Genomic DNA, 18,842 nt, shown 5'->3' on the forward strand with positions numbered 1-18,842 from the left:
AATGTTGAGGCATGCTGATGTTTCATAAAATTTTTGTAAAGTGAAAAATGGCTTGTCATAAAGTACATAGATGCAAAAGAAGGTAGAAAATTTCATTCATTAAATGTATGTCTTACATCTGAGACATGAGGTACATAACTGACATCCAAGTGCCAAATCTACAGAACAACATCGCCACCCCTCTGAACATAGTGTTTTGAATTCAGTATGCAAGTTGTAAATCTCATACAGATCTCTGAGCAAGGGCAGATAATTATCCTACTACAGACACTTTTTTTTTTCTCATTGAATGTTTTATTGTAGGTAAATGTCATCCAGAAAGGGAAAATGTAAGTAAGGGAGGCAAATTCCGAATAAAAATATACATGAGAAGTGCCTTTTTCTATTTAGATCTGTATCCCAATCTTAAACAGTGTGATATCTGCAAGACCTTTATTCTCAAGAATGTGGTCAGACTTCCTTCTTCCCCTTCTGCTTGTTTAGAGAAATAGTGATTACATTTACTCAAGAGGCCAGACACGTCTCCTGTCCAGCCCCTGATGGACGTCTCTTTAGGATCAGATGAACATATCAAGAAACGTATGCTTCTGATTCCTGCCCTTTCTATTCCGACCTACCTGGAGGCTTTCATATGTCCTCTAAGCTTGAGCTGATGTCCTCTGGGTATAAGAAGGGGGAAACCTGGCTGGTAATTTCTGAAGGGCCTAGGAGGATTCCACAGATCTTTGAGGATGAAATACTGGGTTCCCTTACAGACGTAACAGAATTTTTAGGTTTATTAGGGGTGATGTTCCTGCAAAACAAGTAACAGAAAACAAAGCAAGTGGTTTCTACTGCTAAAAAAAGGCAAGGTTTCATCCAAGATTTCCTTCAAGAGGATGTGAAGGCAAAATCATTAGATTCTCCTGTAGAAACCCAAAATTGGCTTGTCTCTGCAGCTGCAGGACAAGGGAAGGGTATACCAGACCTTAGAAACATTTTCCTTTTATCTATTCTTGAATATCAGAAGAATTATCTCAATAAGAAAGGTCCATTTTGTGTAAGCATCCTATGCAGCCTTCAATGGGTATAAGACCTTCTAAGACTTTTTTCTATGAAACCATGTCAAAATCCCAGGGGATAAAAGTCTGTCTTTTTGGACAAGTCAGCTTCTACTTGACAAGCGCCTTTCTCTTCCCCTTGGCCTGATTCCTCATTGCCAAAGGTTAACTCTGTCCTTTTTCAATTGTCAGCAGATCACAACAGATCCTTGGGTGGTATCCATAATTCACAGTGGTTTTTCAATGGTGTGGAAGTCTCTTCATCCATTTTAAGGGATTCCTCAACTCCCTCTTTGCCACATTCCTCATTTTCCTCTACTGCTTCAAGACTTCTTAGATCAAGTTACTATACAGCCAGTTCCTCCTTGCTCAAGTAGCAAGGGGTTCTTCTACTCCAGGATGTTTTTGTTCCCAGGCAGGAGGGCTTTTGAAAGCCTATACAAAGCATCTCCTTTCTCAACACCTTTCTGAAAGTTTCTTCTCTCAAAAGGTTGAGTTTGCAGTCAGTTTTCCTCATGCGTCATCATCTGGCATTTCTGTTTCCTCTGTATCTGAAGGATGCACATCTAGACATTCCTATACATCCTCTCTTCAAGAAATGTTTACAGGTCGCTGCTTTTTCCTTACATTATCAGTTCCCTGCTTTCCTTTTTGGTCTTTCTACAACACCAGGGTTTTTTTTTTTACCAAATGTCTAGCCTCAGGCATAGCCTTTTCCAGACTCCATGGTGTTCAGATTTTTCCCTATATAGCCAACCTTCTTATGCAGGCCTTATCTGTGGGTTCTTCTGCAAGACTTAGAGGTTACAATGCTCCATCTTTGCAGTTTCGCCTTCACTTTTAGTTTAAATAAGTTGATTCTGACTCCTTTTCAGCACCAGGTTTTCTTGGGGGACAGGATTAAGGCACTTACTCTGATGGCACATCCTCCTGTTCTCATGGTTCTATCCTTGAAAGCTTTCTTTCTATCTCCTCTTCCTTTGCAAGAGACCTCAGGTAGGGATTAATGGGTGCGCTTATCTGGTGGAGCTGGCAGGGATGGATGGACATACTTATCTGGGTGGAATCTGCCATTAAAAAGGGAGAGACATCCACTATTCCAATGGTTCCTTGTGCCAGATACCATATGAAGAAGTTCCATGGCATCTGAAGTCAATGTGGTTGCAAAAATGTCACCTTCTGAACATTCCCATTTTTTTTATGCCTTGCTCTAATGAAGGAATTTCTATAGTTGAGCTTACAAATATTTCTCTAAATCCAGGTCTTCCCTTTCAGGTACCATCCCCCTCTCAGGAACTGTTTACACATGTTATAGACCTAGCCTGGGATGGGAGTGTGGGACTTGTTCCAATCACATTACAGTTCAGGTGTCTGGTCTTCACAAGAGGTAGAACAGGTCAACATCAAGGAAATGACCACTCTTATCCTGTATCTTCAGGCTCTGCATTACCTTTGGACTTCAGGTGTACTCAGAGTTTTCACAGAAAACACCACTGTCATACTGTACATAAAAATACAAAGGGGGGGGGGCAGTCTTACTTTCTTTGTAAACTAGCTCTCATAGAATGGGACTTCGCCATTCAGCATTTATTGATTCTTCAATTCTTCAGTTAGTTTATATTCCTTCATAAAGCAATGTTGTGGCAGATTATCTTAGCAGGTCCGGAGGAGATCCTCTTCAGAGAATGCTTCACAAGGAGGTTTTTCTAGACACTGCACATTGGTGGTGTACTGCTCAAGAAGATATCCTTGGCTCCCCTTAGAAAACGCAGCTCCCTAGATTCTTTTCCAAAATACCAAGTCCTCTGATTTGGCTGTTGGGATATATGTATTTTTCTTGGAAAGGGGTGTTCCTGTATGGATTCCTCCCCTCTTCCTCTGTTGCTAAAGGTCCTTCACAAGATCATATGGGACAGGCTGAAAATCTTGCTGGTGACTCCCTTTTGGCCTAGACAATAGTGATTACCCCTTCTTTTTCACCTGGCCAGGGCAGGCATTACAAATGACCCCATGGGATGAATCTACTCACACAGGTCAAGGGTTCTCCAATTCACCATTATCTTCTCTCCCTACAGTTGACACCATGGGTGAAAGGGTTTTCTGAGGATGTCCTATAGGTTTTGCAGGAGGCAGTAAAAGCAGTACTGGAAAATCTTATGTTGCCAAGTGGAAACAGTTTTCTTGGTTTCACAACAATGAACATGACTTTGTGTTTGCTGTTAAACTTTGGTCTGGCATACTTTTCTATTAAAGCTTATGTGTTACCATTTTCTGTTTGACTGCCAATGGCTCCACCATTTTTGTCTAGGTTACAGGTTAAACAGTTTCTCAAAAGTGCCCTTCACATTAGGTCTCCAAGAAAATCCATTCCTCCATCTTAGGACCATAACTTGGATCTTGATAAAATTAGTTTAGCCACCATTTAGGCCTACAGCTTCTTAAATCTCTCTACCTGAAAAGCTTTCCTTTTGATGACTGACTTCTGCCAAGTGTGTTTATGAACTATGGGTCCTTATGGCAGTTACTCCTTTTCTAGTTTTTCACAGAGCCAGAGTGCCTCTTAGAATCATTTCTTTTTTATGCCTGAAGTGGTCAACTAAAGATTTTAAGAAGTCTGAACAAATTGTGTGATTCTTTTCAGGACAAGAAATTGGATTTAGAAGTTTCTAAGCAAACCATTTCTTCTAGGATTTCTAAAACCATTTCCTTTTGTTATTTTCATGGCAAGCAGCTTCCTACTTCAGTTTCTGCTCATTCTGCTAAGGCAGTTACCTCCTCTTGAGCTTTTTTTTAAGGGACTCAGAGCTAGATCCATTTTGGAAGTTGTTGCTTCTTTTGTGTATACTTTTACTAAGTGCTATAAATTAGCAAAACAATGGATGAAGTCAAAATAGTACATACCACATATCTCAAAATAGCAAAGTTTATGACAAAATTTCCCATGCATGCATAACAGAAAAGGTAAACTGGGAATAAACCTCTGTGTAACCCACTGGATTGCCAACTGGATCATAGATAGGGCACAGATATTCAAACAGGGGAAGATACCTCTACAAAGAGACCAGTCACCAGTGGATTCTCCCAGTGTTCTGTGCTGGGACCTCTCTTCTCTGGCATCTACCTTTTTGAAGTAAAAGTCAATAACAAAGAGGTATGGCTAAGTTTGTAGATGATTGCAAGTTAGTGGCAGTCATTGAATGCCCTAATGACTTAACCATCCTGTAGGAAGGTTTGTCTCAAATAACTGGCAAATTCATGGTCTGAAACTAAATACAAAAAAATGCATTAGTGTATCCTTTGAGAAGTCATCTATCCAAGGGAACTTCCACATTGATAATACACCACTAAGAGTTGACTCAGTTCTTCAGGATTTGGAAACTTATGTGAAGAGTGACCCAAAGTTTGACCAACATGTGTCTATTGTAAGAAAGGCCTTCTGTATTGCACAGCTTATAAACAAAGGGATTGTGTCTAGATCTAGGGATGTCATTAGTCTAGTCGTTGAATATAATACCCCCTTTGGCATGTATCTGTCCAGACATATGCAATAAATGGAATGCCCACAGAGATACCATACTAGAAGGATGCAAGGCCTAAACAGCATGTTCTATATGGATGGACTCAAAGCCATGTCTATATATTTCGTATCTTACAGACTGCTAAGGGGTGACCTGCATCTGGCATACAAAGCATCCTCCAGTCTATTACTGATGTACTTACTGCACATCAGCAAGTCAAATGGCATCAGAAATACTTGGTCTAGGGATCTAAACTTTTTCTCTGACATCAAAAGAATGGTTTGGAGGGACAGGTATATCTTGCACAAGATACAGCCGCTAAGAAACAGACTCCCCAGCCACATAAATCAAAGTTCACCACCATCCATATTCATTTGCAGCTTAGATCTATGGATAGGAAACAGAAATTAGTGACTGCCTATTCTCGCCAAAAAGCGAGTTTGTAATTGCTCTACTACTTTAAAAAACTTGTTATTGCATTTTTGCTTACCTGCACTTAAAAAGATTTTGTTGTTGTTTAATTTAACTGTGTTAGGTTGCACACTCAAGTGCGCTAGCCCGTGCAAAGCATTTACTGTGTTTTCCTGTTGATATCTGTTACGGTTTCAAAAAAAAAAAAAAAATGTATCCTTGTTTCCCGCCTTTTCTGAGCCAGAATAGTCCTGAATTCAGGTTTTGCTGAATTCTGGGCTTTAGTACAAATTCCTGTGTTGCCCATATCCTAACTTAGATAGGAGGAAGCTTTTCTGTTCACCAGTGAGAGTGGGGAGCTTTGAACAGCCTATCTGTCCTTGGAGGTGTGGTCTCAGCCTAGCAACTAGTTGTTTATTGGCCATTTTGGGCTAATTCCTAGCTCTTTTAAGTCCCCTGTTTTAAAACCTGCTTTAGCGCATTGTGCAATGCAGTTTAAGCAGTTTCAAACAATTCCCAGCTCCACAAAGTCTGTTCTTCAATTTTTCCCTTAGAACTAGTCAAACTCTTAAAGTAAGCAGTCAACCTTCATTCTACAGCCTAGCACTTGCTCAAATTTCTCAGTAAGCAAATTTTAGCAATACACCCCCTGATACTATCCATAAGTACAAGGTTCCCTATTCGTCCATTCCAGTCAGTCAATAAACCAGTTCCTTAAACTATCCAGGCATGTCCAAAGTGCAGTTTCAGGTATACTCTCCAGTCCAGCTGGTGAATCTGGGAAACTTGATGCAATCTTACAATTGCCTTATGTACACAGACAACCCTCTCCTTCTTCCAACAAACTCAAATATTTGTGAGAGATGCAACTATATAGCCAAACTGGAGGCCGAGCTCTCTCAATCCAAGATTGGCACACACAGGAGGAGAAGGAAACCACTCACACCACAAAACCAGTCTCACATACACCAAACGCACCAGCAAACGAGACACACAAACTCACAAAAACATACTCGGAGGCTCTAAATAAAAATCTGCCAAAGCAGCAGAGACCTCCAAAGCAGACACCCAAGCAACCGCCATCTCACAACAACTTACACATATCACGAACTTCATGAAGTCAGTGTGCCACACAGTCGCAGCCCCTAAGGCTAAATAACACACCTAATACACTAGTAATTGGAGACTCTATAGTCAGGCACACTGACATCCCACTCACCAGACTGAACAAGGAGAAGGTCACTGTAAGCTGCCTGTCAGGAGCCAGGATCCGCCACATAACACAGGCACACTCAGGTCACTCCACAGCAGTTACAAATATGACTCTGTCATTGTCCATGTTGGTGTGAATGACCTGAGATGTGTACCTCCCTGGACTGCATGAAAAGAGACATAGAGGAGCTCTCTGATCATGTAGACCAGGCCAGTATGACCGTGAACAGCATATTGCCCTCACCAAGAATGATGCTGCAGTATAAAGACAAAATGATCGATTTTAACAATTGGCTAAGCTATTGGTGTCATTCAAAGGGGATCCAGTGTCTGTCTGCCTGGGTTGACATGCTAGACAAGCCACATTGCTTCGCCAGGGACGGCTTGCACCTGTCACCTTTGGGCTTTCGAATACTGGCTAAGGCTCTTGCCACCCCCATAGTGCCTTTTTTAGGCAAAGCCCAAAAGACAAACCCACCTCCATAGACAATACCAGAAACAAAAAACTAAGGGTAATGCTACTCAAAGCCAGAAGTCTAAACGTCAAGATGCATGCACTCGAGGTACTCCTCAGTATGGAGAAAATCGATATCTGTGCAGTAACAAAAACCTGGATCAAGATTCCAGAGAGCACCCCAGCACTACCAGGATTCAACTCATACCATTCTTTTTGGCCCCAGAACTTGGACCGGACTACTAAAGGCGGGGGAGTATCCATTTTCATCAAGGATACCCACACCTCCAGGTTAGTGGCATTGCACAAGACAGCAGAAACCATCCACGTGCAACTAACAGTAGGCAAAACTGCTTTCAAGTTCATAGCCTGCTACAGATCACCCACCGTGTCTCAAGAACCCCACTCTGCATTCCTGAGAACATTAGAGAATATGAAGGTCTCACCAAACACAATGATATTGGGGGATTTCAACTACCCAAACATTGACTGGGAAAACTACTCAAGTCCAACTCTTTTGCCCAATGGTTCCTGGAGTTTATAAACTCAAATGCCATGGAACAACTGGTCACCACTCCCACAAGAGGGGACAACATATTGGACTTGGTTATCACCAACATGGGGCTCAATGTTCTACACCAGAGGTAAATCCCTCGTTGGTAAGATCAGACCATAAACTTATCACAAAGGACATCCATATCCCGACCCACCCCCAGCAAAGGAAACCACTGTGAAAAATTTCTCAAAAGCAAACCTCACACTTCTCAAGACAGAGGTGGAAAGTTTTAAAGCCCCCGGCCTAATGGAAAATGGTACCCAAACCGCAGAATCCTTTACAAATGCATTCTATGAGCACCTACAGGAATGCATGGATCGTGCCATCCCAAATAAAAGAAAGACTCACTCCTCCAAGAACAGGAGGCCAGTCTGGTGGACCCCGGCCATAAACAAGCTATACAACAGACGGAGGAAGCTATTACATGATGAGGCAAAATCCCATAAAGGGAAGGCGTCCTTGATCAGTACCAGTAAGAAACTTCGATCCCTCATAAAATCATCAAAGGCCAGCTTCGAAAGAAAAATCGCCAAAGACTCTAAAGATAATCACAAGGCATTCTTTAGCTACGTCACAAATCTGGGTGGCAGCTCTCAGATCTGCTCTGAGCTGGTGCAAAATGGCACAAAACACACAACCCACAGACATTGCCTACATGGACAGGTTCAGTGCAAACTTCACCCCCCCCTTCCCCCCCAAAAGGGCCTGTGTCTGTCCCAGAAGAATGCAGTCCCCCCAGACATTGCAGACACACAGGTGAAAGCAGCCCTCTCCAAAGTAAGAAAACATAGCATCAATGGGACCAGATGGTATCCTGGGCTGCGTATTACACGAGCTCCAAAATGAACTAAACCCTCACATGAATTCACTGTTCCAACTCAGCCTTACCACAGGCTATGTACCCAAAGAATGGCGTACAGCAACAGAGATCCCGCTCCACAAAGGTGGCACCACAACGGATCCCAGGAACTATCGCCCTATAAGCCTGACTTGCCTGGTCTGCAGGGCTATGGAGTGCATCATCATGGATCTCATTAACAAAGACATTGGGAACCTCCAAACATTGGACCCTACCCATTTCGGCTTTAAGGGCAGATCTTGTCTCTTAAACCTAGTTGATTTCTTCGAAACAGTTACCAAAGCCTTAGATGAGGGATAGGTAGTCCACACAGCCTACCTAGACCTCGCTAAGGCCTTCGACACAGTACTCCACTCAGGTATCATAAATAAGCTTACCAGCTTAAAAATCAACCCATACATCACAAGATGGGTTGCAAACTGGCTCAGGGATAGAACTCACATGGTCAGAGTTGCGAGTGCCATGTCCGACATTAAAACCAGTCACAAGTGATGTCCCCCAGGGATCAGTCCTGGGACCACTCTTGTTCAGTATATACTTCTCTGAGGTAAAGGCAAACACGGGAGGACTGTGGCTGACCAAGTTCGCAGATGACTGCAAACTGGGAGCCATAATCGACTCTCCGGCTGACACAAGCATCCTCTAGAAAGGTCTTACGGAGACTGATACCTGGTCTCAGAACCCTGGCCTCAAGCTAAATGCAAAAAAAAGTATAGTCATCCCCTTTGGGAAAAACAGAGCCCACAAACTACCATATAGGAGGAAATCCACTAATTACGGAAGAAGTAATCCGGGATCTGGGGACCCATTTAGATAGTAACCTCTCCTTTGACAATCACATTGCCAAAGTGGTTAGAAAGACCTTCTATATATCCCACCTAATCACAAAAGGGTTCACATCTAGATCAAGAGAGGTCATTGTGCCCCTCTACTCATCACTTATCAGGCCCATAATTGAGTACAATGCCCCATTTAGGATGTACCTTACCAGACACCTGCAACAGCTGGAGAGACCTCAGAAATTCCTCACCAAGAGGATCATGGGCCTCAAACAGTTGCCCTATGCAGCTCGACTAAAAAAAACTCCAGCTCTACTCAGTTGCTTACCGCTTACTCAGAGGTGATCTCTGCCTGACATACAAGGCCATGTTCAACCTGGAATTGTTCGACATACTCCACCTCAAGAAAACCAAATCCACTACAGCTACATGCTCCAGGGATTTAAACCTTAACACAGCAATAAATAGGGCATGCTGGAGGGATAGATTCATATCCCAAAGGCTTCCCGCACTCTGGAATAGAATCCCAGTCCATGTTAGGCAGAGCCCCTCACTGACCCTCTTCAACAGAAATCTTGACGAGTGGATGGGTAATCGTAAATTTGCTCCTGGGATGATTTCTATGGCCCTGCTGGACAGAGGCTCAGGAATCTAGTCTAAAAGGGAGGCGAAAGCCAACAAAATCTGGCTAGGCTTATAAATGCCCTAGGACAGATAGCTTAGTACCTACCTATGAAAATCTACCCCAGAACTGCCCCCTGTATTACTAATGGACAGAGACAACTCCAAAAATGCTTTATCCCATGCATGCATCCTCTCAAATTATCTATGGGATGATCCCAGTTCTCATTAGGGGTAATATATAATTATCAACCATAGGATGGGTAAATCCAATTTAAAATCAAATGGGACAGGTTATTTCAAGCAAAAAAAGTAACTGGTTAGGATTAAAATGGCCTGCAAGGCAGGTAGCCTACTACCTATGAACCTGTAAGTTGGATTTGATTTCTAGGGCCCAAGCATGTTTTGTGAGGTCAGTCTTCCTTGGCTTTTTGGAGGTTACTTAAGTTCCTTCTTCCTCCCATCCTTTACAGTAGCTGTGTTCCTCTTCCTATTGTAAGAAATACTGGAACTGTGAGTAAGTAAGGACATAATGCAGTTGTGTATGAACTTACCATAACAGTAGATGTCCTACTTATCACTGTTGAAGTATTCTGTCCCTCCCTCCTACCCCCTCTTTTTTCTTTTTTTCTTCTTCTTGTTGAGGGGTCTTTTTTCTGGATGTACATGTACCATCTTTCCTTTCTTCCTCTCTGGCTACTCCTTTTCTTCTAGGGAAATTCAGTTCTGAGGATTTGGTGGTCATCCATTAGTTATGTACCATGCACATCAGGCATGGGACATATGTCTGACCTACAGTGCTTGGAAGAGCCCAGGCTTTGTTATGCTGGCCAGAAATACTGCTACCTCAACAAGATATCCTTTTTGCAAGAATTCTGCAACTGTGATAAATAGGAAATCTACTGTTATGGTGAGTTCTTACATAACTATACTTTTCAACTTATTTTATCTCAAGATGGAATTAACTAGGTGGTTTTAGTAGTTAAACGCTGTATAAATAAAGATAGCATTCAATGAATCTTTAAATTCAGCTATTTTAATCATTTTTAGAACTATTTAAATGTATTCAATGCATTTTCCAAAGGGGACTGTCTTCATTGTAGCTTAGTGCCCAGGCATTACTCAGTTCATGTGAATTCCTTCATGTATCCTTTAAAAACTCTTTCTGTTATTCGGTAGTTCTAAAAAGAAACTGCAGAAAGTACGTTTTTAAGGGTGGTTTGAAGTAACACACAGCAATTACTATTTAAAGAATGTATGGATTTTTGTACCATTGAGAACAGAAAAATCTGACTTCCAGAGTCATGCCCAAACATTCTATAGCAGACTTTGATATAGTGCATGATATGCATTGTGCATCATGTTAATCGTTGTGCGTTATGTTAATCGTTGTGCTATTTACTAGAAAATGGAAATCAAAATCTAAGCCAACTGTATTGTAAGTAATGAATATTGTAAAAGACTTAAAAGATCCAAAAATGGGAATTTATAAAAGGAAAGGAACAAATTACGTAGAAATAAATGAAATTTTTGGAAACAATACATGCAAAGTAATGTTCAGGAGAAGGAGTGAGTTTTAAGAGAAAGTATGAACTAAGCAATTTATGCAGTGTTCTACTTAATGATAGTTGTAAGGAAAGAAAATGTATGCGGTATATGTAAATGAAAAAAAATATATATAAGTTCATCAGGCAAGCCACTTTGAAAATTCTTACTTTTTAGTGAGGGAGTTTCTTGGCTGTGTCATGATATCTTGGAAGACATCACAGTGATATAAGTTTTGATATGAAGGGAAATGTTTGGGGCTTTCCCTCTTGCAAAATTGCTTACCTCTGAGGTTCGAAGAAACGGGTTTAGCTCTTCTCCTGCTGATTGGACACCGCTCTATTTAAGGTGCCATTTGATAGGTAGACATGTCCATTAAACAGCAGTGTCATTAAAGAGGAGCACAAAATGTTTAAAAAAATCATATTACTGTACATTTATTTCTTTAGTCTTATGACATTTTTTACTTTACTTTTTGCATTCTTTAGTCCCATGTACAGTCTAACATACTTTCTACTATACCGACTATTTATATATAATCATGACGAGGGATAGTGGTTAATTGTCTTGTGGTTCACTGAAGACTGAACTGTCAAGGACAGTCAACAAGTATTATTTTTGACTTTGACGTAGAGCAAAACATACTGTTGAAAGCAGCAGGCTTCTAAAATTAACAAGGATTTTGAAATCTTTACAATTTTCTTCAGTTTATTATTATTATTTATTATATATTTTTCCTTTTTTTCTCATGTTTTCAAATTTAAAAAGATGAGTTCAGACACTTCTTATGCATTCCACAGAAGTCCACCATTTTTCTGTGGAAGTGGAACTACTGATCTCCACCAAAAGGGGACTATATATCCTCTGGGTTTACCCAGTAAACATAGCAAGACATCCAGCCCTCAGTGAAACCAATAAACATAGCAAGACATCCAGCCCTCAGTGAAACCAGTACTGCTTATAATAAGAAATATCATTCATTGTGTGCCTTCAGTAGCAAGTGGTTAGATCTACTTCTAGACAAGTCATGTATTCAAATTGCTGTTGGTGTGCAAGGATAAAAACTTGCAAATTTGATACCAGTTGTAACTGGAAAAGAAAGGCTATGTGAAATCCTTCATCTTTTCTTCGTTACAGGGCTAACACAATGGCTTCCTGGAAAATCCAATGAATACTTTTTAGACAGACAATGAATTACTTAAAAGTGTAAGATTCAAGAAAAAAAACACTCGTATGTTGCTTTCCTGCAGTTTGAACATGGTTCTTTACTGCTCTGGAGGTCAAAAGTGAAACTACTATGTAATGGATTTTAAAACTTCTGAATGATATTTCCTTTATGCTCATTCTGAATTCTTTCAGTACAGTTTTCCTTGCACAGACATCCACATGTAAACACATAAATGCCTGGTCTTTTTTAAATTAATTAAATTTAAATCCTTAAAACTTTAATGATGTATGTATTGAAAGAGATGTATTGGGCATTAACAAAATGCAATGTGAACTACTGAAATTTGAAGATAAGCCACATACAACACCTCTGTCTTGGTTCTTACTGTAGATTTCTGTTGAGAGCTTAGGGGCTGCTTCTTTTACAAAGTCACTCATGATATAAACTTGATTTATTAATTTTAGCAAATGCAATATTGTGTCAAAGTTACATTCGTGGAAACACATTGTTCATTTAGTTTGCACTGTATTACATGCATCTTATCTTGTCAAACAATAAAACGTTCATAACAAGTCAGATTTTTTTGGGAAGTTTCAGAAAATTATCACAGTCCACTCCACTATGATTAGCTGTTTTGGAAACTCAGCTTTATGCACTTGACTTATTTATTTTATTTATTTATTTATTTGCAGTTGGTTTACCAGGATAGACCATTGGGCCAAAATGAACCCGTTTTCAATGGAGTCCTAGGGAGAAAAGCTCCAGACAATATAGATTACAGTAGGTATTAGACATACTTAAACATTATAAAAAATCTCAAGTAGACAAATACAATGCACAACAATTACAATTGATTTAACAGTGTTAAAACTGATAGCAGATTAAAAGGGATTATACATAAATTCAAAATTCTACTAAAGTTATTTCATAAAGAGAGTTCAACATACAAGAGGTAGAGTGTAGAGTTTTCTTACACATTCTATAGTAATAACAGGAATGTGAGAGGTAGAGTGCAGAGTATTCTTGCACATTCTATAGTAATAACAGGAATGTGGGAGTTATGGATAATGAGAGAGAGAAATCAAGGGTGTAAGCAGGAGTAAGAGGAAATGGGGATGTTCAGTATAGTTAAGTAGGGTGGGAGCAAGAGCATTCCCACTGGGAAAGTAGATGTGAATGAAGAGATTGTTTGAACATAAAATGGTTAGAGGTAGTACGGATAGATGGAGGTAGAGAGTTCCAGAGACGAGCTAACCCATGTGAGAGAAGATATTTGCCTGGGGGATGGGTTGGTTTGTACACTTCTAATAGATTTTGGTTGTTGGACCTTAATATTCTATCAGGTATGTGCATTTTAAACACAGAAGAGAGGGAGGGACAGAGGGAGGGGTTGAAAATAAGTTTATGTGCAAGGGATAGTTGTGTATAGGTGAGCTGATTGGGTAGTTCTAGCCATTTTAGTTGTTGGAGAGAGGAGCAGTGGTGGGTGTAAGACTTTTGGTTGGTAGCAAACTTGGCGATTTTATTGTAGCAGGATAATACATTGTATTTAATTTATACTTATGCCATTGACCGTTACTTTAATCACTGTTACACACTTAATCTGCTTACCTTTACATACTGGAAAATTGACTGTGCGTATGTGAATTAATACTCTAAATGAGATAATGGTGCTGCATACAGCTGCTGGATCTGAACAAGTAACCACTCTGGGCAAGTTCTCGGACTGTGATAATACTAGATATTGTTGCTTACAGTAATACAACTTCTCTTGTTCATACAATAACACTTTTGTTTCATTAGAATTCTATCTTCTAGTACTCATTTCACTTTTAAATAGTCATTGTTCTTATCTACAAGTTTGTTTTTTTTTAAATTCGTTTATTTAAGCTGCATCTGCTTTTGGATTAGGCATTCTGTTTAACACGATAGTTAAGGAACTCTGTATAAATGCAATAGGTTGTTACTTTGATGAGAGTTCAGACCAAGTGCATGTATTGCAAGGCCAGAAAGATAACAGCAGTGTTATGCATTTTCTGTTCAACACTATGATATTTAAGGAACTCTGTATATATGCAGTAGGTTGTTAATGTAAATTTATTTTAGATCTTTAGGTCCATATATTGCAAGACTAGATGGGTAACAGGTAACATCAATATTATACATTGTTTTCTTCTGCATTTTTGTTTGCAGTTTAAATCTCTGAAATGCTCTTCCTCTGTTTGTACTTCTTCCATCCCAGCTGTAAGTATCACCTGGAAATGCAAGGGTGTTTTCTGACTTTTTAGTTGTTCCTACTAACATCATAAGATACAAAAAAAAAGCATGCAGCAATGCCTTCCTTACCTCATGATATTCACACTTGCTGAGATAGAAAGAGATAAACACATATTGCTGTTCAGAAAATTATTACACATAATGGCAACACTGCTTGTAAGTATTTTTTGCTATGATTAAGTGCAGATGGATTTCATTTGCATGGACAAATATTTAAAAAGAACTCTTAGTTTAATACAAGCAAACATTTCACACAGCATTTTTTCATTTGTTTGCAGGAAGCAGTTTTGTTGTAAGTGAGGGAAGCTATCTGGATGTGAGTGACTGGTTAAATCCAGCCAAACTGTCACTGTATTATCAAATTAACTCCACATCACCTTGGGTACGAGACCTCTGTGGTCAGAAGACAACTGATGCCTGTGAGCAGCTGTGTGATCATGAAACTGGTAAGTTACTGAGTTCATTTGTATTCAAAAAAGAGCAGAATTCTGAACAGAACCAGTTGGTGCTGCCTTTTCTTTTTCCTCCGGTTATGCTGTATTTTGTACAGTAGCAATGAGTTTGCATGTGTACTGATAGGTATGAAATGCAAACTCATTTTCTTCTTTGAGGTAGCTTTGAAGAAACCACATTTAAAGCAATTTAAAACTGCATTGAATATAAAAGGAACCATGCCGAAAATCTTCTGCAATGAACAAAAATAAAATTGTGCTTTACTGCAATGTATTAGACGGTATAAAGACTTTAATTGTACATACTTATTTGATGATAAATGTGCAGCAAGACGGAAGGGATTTGTATGCCTTTTGTGAAAGTCATACACTTGCACTAGTATATACAGATTTCTATATTTATGTTGTTGATGCAAAATAAGTTATCATCATGATTTATCAAAGCATGCTTTTATAACCCATATCAGTAATATGATCTAATTTAGCCAAAGCATAATTTTTATATTAGGTTTTAGTTTTCTTAGTTCTCTGATGTCAGGTATATTTGGACCCCACTTTGGATATCTCAGAATATAAGAAGGAGCATTCATTAGAAATAGGTGGTAAATCCACATTATAATCTGGCTGGTAGAAATAATCATCATGGGCTTTATATTACTTTATACATTTGCATAGCTTGCAGGTAAAATAAGGAATCGTCCAGCACACCTTTTGCCATAGTTTTGGAAGACCGCTGTAAGCATGGTGAACATGAGGCTTTCGAAAAACATCCTTTCTTATGCTGTTATAGGTTGACAACTTTTATTTCACCCTTCCATGTGGGGAGCATGAATCCAGTCTCCACCAGGTAGCAGTAATATACCAGTCTGAGCTGCTTTCCTCCCCAGGTATGTGTGAGAGACGACTTTCAGCTACTCCCTCCCATCTGCAAGGGTACCTGTGATAGCATCTGGACTCACTAGTCAAACCCAGGTCATTTAATACTGAAGTAAAGACTTTATCACTCTGCACCACTGAGATGGTTACCTATACATTTAATTACTTCTGGAGAGGCATACTACAGAATATGGATCCCAACTCTGATGAGATGTGAGGTCACATGGTAGAGAAGCAGATGTAAAGAAATGCTAATGGGACAGGGGTGCAAAATGAGCACCATGCATGCATGGTTTGGCAATAGTGTGTTAGTGGACAGGGATCTAGTTCATCTGATTGATGTTCCAGATTATTGAAAGCAATATGGTTAACAATTTAGTTCGTAAATCAACTAAAATATGCTAAACTTCACCCACAGACAGCAGAAATTATGGTTTTGCAGGGTGCAAGATGATACACAGTGAGAATTTAATGTAGCATTACAGGAGTTGAGAGTCTGTGCAACTTTCAAAAGTAGGTGACACCATTTAAAGATAGAAACCTGATGATATGGTATAGGAGTGACAGCATTCAAAACAAAGTGATAAGACTAGAGGTAGGAGGCAAGTGGCTAGTGGTAAAGAGTGTACTACTAGGGTGAATATGCTATCTTTTGTGATATATGTGAACATCACTGTGATTCTTTAAGATGCAGTTTTAGTTGAGCCATTGTAAGCTTTCATATGTCACAGAGTTAGAGAAGTACAATTCTGTATTTCGGTGATGTAATTAGAACAAAGAACATCACCTGCAGCACTGTGAAAATTGTTGGAGATGAGTAGGAATTTGTTAATCATAGTTATGTGTTTGGGAAGTGCTGTAGAATACTCTTTAAGGATGGTTGTTATGAGCCAATACCTGGAAATTCAGTCTAATTATGGTGTTTTAGTGTCAAGCAGTATAGTGATATGTAACGAACATTAGCAGTGAGTTTATCACTTTCATTACAACACTGCACAAGCATATTGTAGACTAGTGAATATGGGTGAGGCATATGCTACGATTGGGAAGCAAGTAGGTTGATGCTGTTATTTGCCTACCTTGGTCTGTGCGCTAGGGTTTGTCCCTAGTGTTAGTGGGACAACAAGTGGTATACTCGCCATTGGTGCAGAAGGCTGTAAGTTCTATTCCCGTACCAGGTAAATGCATTGCAGACACTACAGTGGAGTATAAAGGATATGCTGCACTCTTGAGAGTGTCATCCTTTAGATGAAATTTTAAACCAATGTCCCATTTCTTTTGAACTGGTGTTTGCTCAGATGGCTATAAAAGATCTTGAAACACCAATCAAAAAGTGTAGGGGAAGTTCCCCGATACCCTTGCCAAGTTTCCCTTGGTAGAATAAGTACTACCTCAGGATACCCATGAAAAGAGGTCATTCACTTAGTGGAAATAGTCCAGTCAACAATGGATAAGTAAATAAAAAACATAGCTTGGCTATGTAAAAAAAAGGCCTAGTTTTTAAATTGTCTCTCTTTTTTTTTTTTTACTGAATGTTTGTCATATTTCAGGTTTTCATCTATGATAAGTCCTAGTAGTCTTGCTAACAGAACTATATGAATTGCAGCGTTTAGTTATGTTATGGCAAAGAATGCTTTTATTTTTTTATTGTGATTTGAACTTGAGAAATTTGTTTTTTGGGAAGTTGCCTAGAAGCTTGGCATTTTCCAGCCAGGATTTAGTTAATGAGAAAATTTCATGTGTTTTGCTGTGACCAGGTCAGATACCAAGTTGTGTTGAATAAATTAGGTTATTGTCTGTAGTAACTGGGATGTTCTTTTGGTGGCTTTCCAAGCTTAGTCTGTGGTGGCATTTTTAGTCCTTTTAATTGTGTCAGACAGGTAACGTTGTCGCCTCACAGCAAGAGGTTCTCCCGTTCGATTCTTGGCTGGAGAGCCTTCTGTGTGGAGTCTGCATGTCCTCCCAGTGGTCGAGTTGCGTTCAAAAGACATGCATAAATGGGCGGGCCTTCGTTGAAGGTTGGGCATCGAGCTGGCACCTCTGCACCATAAAAATCTACTGCCAATCATTAGCGGACCGGAGTTCCGCTGTGGCGACCCCTAACTGGGAAAAGCCAAAAGAAGAAGAACTTTAATAGTGTAGAATATACTCTGTTAGGATATATTGTATCCACAATTAATAATGATTTTATGGCATTAGGACTGGCTTCATTTTGCCATTTAGCAGTTAGCTTGTTGTTGTCCATTATTTATGTTTTAATTTTCATTAAATTTAACTGTTTTGGTAAAATAATTTTATATATGTAATTTTAGGAGTTTAACATAGGATGTGGCAGCAGTTTGTAGGTTTTAATCTTTTCTTTCATGGCATACATTTTTTTTTCTGTGTAGCTTAACTGAGACTAAAGTAGGTTTTAAGAAGCAACATGACTATCCTATGGTTTATCCTATCCATGTCTGCTTCTAGTCAACCAAACTGTAGAACACACAAATTCTGGTGTCTAAAAAATGAAATATCTTGTACTGTAAATTTTGAAAACAAGCATAACTAAGTTCCAGAGCACAACATATTCCATTTTTTAATTTTAGTATTTATTTTTATTCTTTTATATGACTGATTTGATTTGTTTTAAGTTTAAAATATTCTTTCCTATTTTTAAAATGGTTTTAATTTTTGCATATATTATTTACTGTATATGGCTATAAGTGGTTTCCAGACATTTTATGGCTGGTTTTCCTGATTTAGCACTGATGTATTCCTCTGTCTTCTTTTATAGTGCTACCATTTACTTCTCTGTCTCTCCCCCTCCTTTTTGTTTATCTCTCTCTCTCTCTTGTTTTAAATGAGAAGTTTGGATTAAATTTTGGATTTGTTAGTTTTCTAGTACAGTTGTGTTAATAGTTAATTCTTAATTTAGATATTTATATCCTGCTACATTTTCTAGGAAATTCTGTTTTGTGAGCAACTATTTGCAGTCTGTTTTCTTTAATTGATTTTATTTTGATAGTTGAACTTCATCTGTAGTAGTTGATTTAGGTATGTAATGATTTATTATGGGGGCTATGTTTATGCAT

The 18,842-nt window shown here is 39.1% G+C and overlaps 1 protein-coding gene across 4 annotated transcripts in view; it reads left to right on the forward strand.

Annotated features, from left to right (window-relative positions):
• ASTN2 (astrotactin 2) overlaps positions 1-18,842 on the forward strand; it is a 7,150,955-nt gene that overhangs the window by 2,866,602 nt on the left and 4,265,511 nt on the right. For all 4 annotated transcript variants that reach the window (XM_044057934.1, XM_044057931.1, XM_044057932.1 and 1 more), the window contains one exon: positions 14,719-14,886. In XM_044057934.1, the coding sequence (XP_043913869.1) occupies positions 14,719-14,886 (168 nt within the window). The remainder of the gene's footprint in view (positions 1-14,718; positions 14,887-18,842) is intronic.

This window comes from Protopterus annectens, chromosome 16.part0 (assembly GCF_019279795.1).
Source record: "Protopterus annectens isolate FY-2018-M chromosome 16.part0, PAN1.0, whole genome shotgun sequence".
NCBI classification, from domain to species: Eukaryota; Metazoa; Chordata; order Ceratodontiformes; family Protopteridae; genus Protopterus; species Protopterus annectens.